A 4671-nucleotide genomic window follows, 5' to 3' on the forward strand; every position below is an offset into this window, starting at 1 on the left:
AATTTGAAAGCTCTGACACCTGAGCTTATTTTCTTAACTCTTACTGATAAACTATTCTTACCCTTATATTTCCTTCCTCATTATGAGGTAGCATTTTCTCCAGCACAGATGCTCAAACATTAGTCATTATTCACTTCTAGGTCATTCTCATGTTATCAACCAGCAATCAGTATTCAGCTTACTTTACCTTCCATTCTAAAGGTCATCTCTTTCTTCGCTGTCTAATAAGACTCCGTCCATTAAAGCCACCATAACCTCTTGGATGACCACACACTTTCTGGGATTACCGTCTTCTCCCTATGAGTATTTATCTTCCTCAAAGGTAATGATATGATTTTTGTAAAATGCTAATTTGAATACAACACTGTCTTTCTAAAAATCCCCAATGCTTACCCCCGTATACAGAATAAAGGTCAGCTTCCTTAGCATGAAAAATATGGTCTGCATGATTTCCACGAATTTCCTTTGAAGTGTCATCCCTCACTTTGTCTTGTGCGTTACAAATCACTTACAAACTTCATGAAGCTCACCATATACTTAACTCTCCTTTTGCACAGAAAGCTATTTATTTCATTTGGCTTAATGCTATTTGTTTTAAAATGTGCTTAGGAAGTGTTCTGTGACCATAGGACCACTCACCTTTAGAGACTACACTTTCTTTGTATTTTCCATAAATGCCTTTTTCACCGGACTAACATATAGCAGCTTAGTTCTCTATAGCTATTTCCCCCTGATTTCACAGTGAGCTAAGCACTGAAGTTATTTATACATGGAAATTTCACAGGACAAGGGTGCATCAAAAATCAAAATTACCAATGAGATGAATTAATTTTCACTAAGCCATATATAACAAAAATGCATTATCTTTATTTTTGGTTCAATTTCATTACAGTAGTTTTGTGAAAGAGAGGATTTGCAAAAACAACTGATCTAAGCCAGAGAAACCGTTAACTAAGAGTGTGAATCATTCAGTCCCTGGACAATTGAGCGACTCACATGTCACCCTTAGGACACTGTACACTCTATAGAGTATCCGTTTTTCTCATTCAGCACTGAAAAAGGTTTCTTCAGTAAAGCTGATACTTTGATCTGTCTTATTATATCATATTTTGTTACATCTACCAATTATGTACGTTAAATAACATTTGTTACTGACTCAAGATAGACAATACATCCCTTAGAGAGCCAGCGGCATACTTGGAATATATTTTCCCTAAATTCAAATTACTTGGCAACCATTGCCTTTACTCAAATGAAGATGAAGTATGGAGAAAGCCATTCCACCCCAAAATTAACAGCTAGACAAAATATAGACCAAATGTATTCTTCAGCTATAAGTACGTGGGATTCAAATAAATAAACTTTCTAAAATTAAATATTTCAACCTCATTGGTTGCATTCTTCGCTTCAATGCCTCCCCAGATTGTCATAATATCGGTGCCTTTCAGTTATGTCACTGTTAAGATAGAATTAAACAAAAATATTTTTTTCCCCAGACTCTTTCTCAAAGCTTCTTTGACATCTTTGTTTCTCAGAGAGTAAATCAAAGGATTCAGCATGGGAGTGACTAGGGTGTAACACAACGAGGCCACTTTACTCAGCTCAGGAAATCTGTCAGGAGTGAGATACATAAAAAACACAGCACCGTACAGCACACTCACGACTCCCAGGTGTGAGCTGCAAGTGGAGAACGCTTTCTTACGTCCCTCAGAGGAGCGTATCTTGAGAACTGTGGACACAATATACAAGTAAGAAATAATAATAACTATGATGGTAGGCAAGATGATGATGCTGCATAAGGAAAAGGAAATGATTCTAGAGATGAAGAGGTCAGAACAAGATATCCTCTCAAGTGGGCGAGTGTCACAGTAAAAGTGGTCTATGGCCCGAGAACCACAAAAGGACAGAGTAAATGTCATACTGGTCTGAAGAACCGAGCTGATGCAGCCACATAAATAGGAACCAGCCACCAACTGAGTGCAGAGACGTGCTGACATCTGGACAGAGTAGAGGAGTGGGTTGCAGATGGCAATGAAGCGGTCATAGGCCATGGCTGCCAGGAGAAATCCCTCTGCCACGATGAAGAGGGTAAAGAGACAGAATTGGGTCACACAGCCTGCAAAAGAGATGGACTTGCTCTCAGACCAGAAGTTGATCATGGCCTTGGGTGCAATAACAGATGAATAGAAGAGATCAATGAAGGACAGGTTGCCTAGGAAGAAATACATCGGTGTGTTCAGCCGGGGATCGGTCATAATAATGGTCATCATCCCAACATTACCCAGAAGGATCATGGCATACACAAGCAGAAAGATCAGGAAGAGGAGAATGTGGAGCTCGGAGCTGACCCTGAAGCCTACCAGGATGAAGTCAGTCACTTCCGAGTGATTGTTTGTTCCTCTGTCACTCATGGCAGAAACATGCTGAGAGGCACAAGGAAAAGCAAAGAAATGAAACCCGTGCTTGGTTTCTAGTGACACAAATAATTTCTTACGTGTAGAATAAATTAGTTATATCTTAATTAAATATTGCATATAAAGCCATGTTAATGTCATGAAGAATCAGGAATTTGAACTAGATAATACGAAGTCCATAAAACTGTTATTTTATTAAGCAGTGAAAGAAGTTAATGGGTTATTGCATTTTAGATCATTTTTTTTGCTGAGTATTCACCAAGAAAGTAACATAACATATTGTTTAATGTTAGTGACATTTTGAATTTCTATTCCTAATATATTTATCATTAAATAGTTGTCTTTAACTAAAGTAAGAATATAACCTAAAATGCAGGGAATACATATAATCTGTATGATAGTGCCATAGCCATCATGATTGCCTGTCACTTCCTGAATAATGAAAAGACAGTAATATATTTAGATACATTTTTACCTTCTTTCACCACTACTATTTGGATTCCATTGTTACTGTGCCATCTCCAAAAATAGAATGAAAGGTGATAAATTGTTTGTAATTAAAATTAATAACATCAAAACAATCACTAAACCTAGATATCATTTTCTAACGCTCTTTCCAAACCTGTGTTCATTTTCTCAGGTCAAGGATATTCCTCCCAAATAGATGCATTTTTATTGCTTCATTATATATATTTTCTTTCCATTACTAGTTGTGTGATTTCATATATTACGTATTAACCTAACCATTTTCTTTGAAGCAGAGAAAGAAGCTGATGACCATTCTAGTCCTTACATGACAATGAATAACTTTTTATCAAACCTGCATCAATTCAAGAGCTCTTGCTTTTTAGTCAGGGTAAGTATACTTAAGGAATACCTGCCTTATGTTCTATTATGCCTTATATATCTTAAAATAAGGACAATGGGATAACCATGGATATTTGAGGACCATAACAACCTTCGGTCTCCAGAGCCCATGATCACTTGGTAGAATATCAACAGTACTTACTTTACTTCTGATACCTTTCTGCAGGATTTTTCCACATTGAGGTTTTGCTCATCCTCTGCGATGGATTCCATTGGGAGAGGAGCAATCATAAAGTCAATTATGGAGACAGAAGTGCAGGCTCAAGGGCTGTTGTCCATGAGGACTGTAGTAACCTCAGACATAAGCAAATTATCTAATAATAGTCCATATATGAGGAGCTTTTCTTCTCTGGTTGTGTGTATCCTTTGGGAAACTTCTCTGGACTTTATTTTCTTCATTGACAAGGAAAGACGTTCTGGTAATTATCATAGCATAGATATTGGTAAGCATAAGGAAACAGATTTAAAGTTTGTGCTATTTAAGTTTAAAATGAATGAATATATTAAATCATCATAAATTACATTTGCTATGCTTTAAAAAAAGATAGAAATTAACTCCAAATTATGATTTACCTGTATTTCCTGATGTCGATGTGTTTCATGCCATGACAAATGCCCTCTAAGTCACAAAGTCAGATAATGTTTTGTTTTTTTTTACAACATTAAGCATTGTTTACTTCTATAGTTACCTTTCTAATTAGACATTAGCACAGTTTACATGCAAATAAAGCAACTATACAGGTTTATGTGTGAACCTGCTTGCACTTGTCCCTGTAAGTGATTACAGCTAATTTTGGTAAATAATTTATATTGCACTTGGAGGCATAAAATGAATTTACAAATGAGAAAAAATTAGAACAATTGTTTCACACCCTCTGACATTTCTTCACATCTTGAATCTGAAGGTTTTTATCTCCCTGGTTGGCCTTAATTATCCTTGCATTACAGTAATTCTCTTAGAAGCGATTATCAGAAAATCATCTTAATTTTTTTCATCATATTGATGACACCAAAAATATTTTTTACTAATATGCTTTTAGGCTACATTATAAAAGGTGCTTTTGAAAATGTCCTATTATTACACATGCAACTTGGTAATTGAATTTATCATTAGCAAGTATAATTTAGCCATTTGCATTGATTTTGAAGATATAAGTGACCAAATACTTCTCTGTTCATCTCAATTACCCTATGTGAAATGCAAGTCTTTTAGAATATGTAGGGTATCTTTCCTGGGATTCTTTTTTTTTTTTTTTTTTTATTCCCAGATTTATTTTATTTTTTTTTTATTATATGAAATTTATTGTCAAATTGGTTTCCATACAACACCCAGTGCTCATCCCAAAAGGTGCCCTCCTCAATACCCATCACCTACCCTCTCCTCCCTCCC

At 35.8% G+C, this 4671-nt stretch overlaps 1 protein-coding gene across 1 annotated transcript; it reads right to left on the reverse strand.

Moving 5' to 3' along the window:
• Positions 1-1448: 1448 nt before the first annotated feature.
• On the reverse strand, positions 1449-2432 carry LOC123591834 (olfactory receptor 9K2-like). Its single transcript, XM_045466483.1, has one exon. The coding sequence runs from the start codon at positions 2409-2411 to the stop codon at positions 1449-1451; it is 963 nt and encodes a 320-aa protein (XP_045322439.1). The 5' UTR covers positions 2412-2432.
• Between the last annotated feature and the right edge of the window lie 2239 nt (positions 2433-4671).

This window comes from Leopardus geoffroyi, chromosome B4, assembly GCF_018350155.1.
Source record: "Leopardus geoffroyi isolate Oge1 chromosome B4, O.geoffroyi_Oge1_pat1.0, whole genome shotgun sequence".
Classification (NCBI taxonomy): Eukaryota; Metazoa; Chordata; class Mammalia; order Carnivora; family Felidae; genus Leopardus; species Leopardus geoffroyi.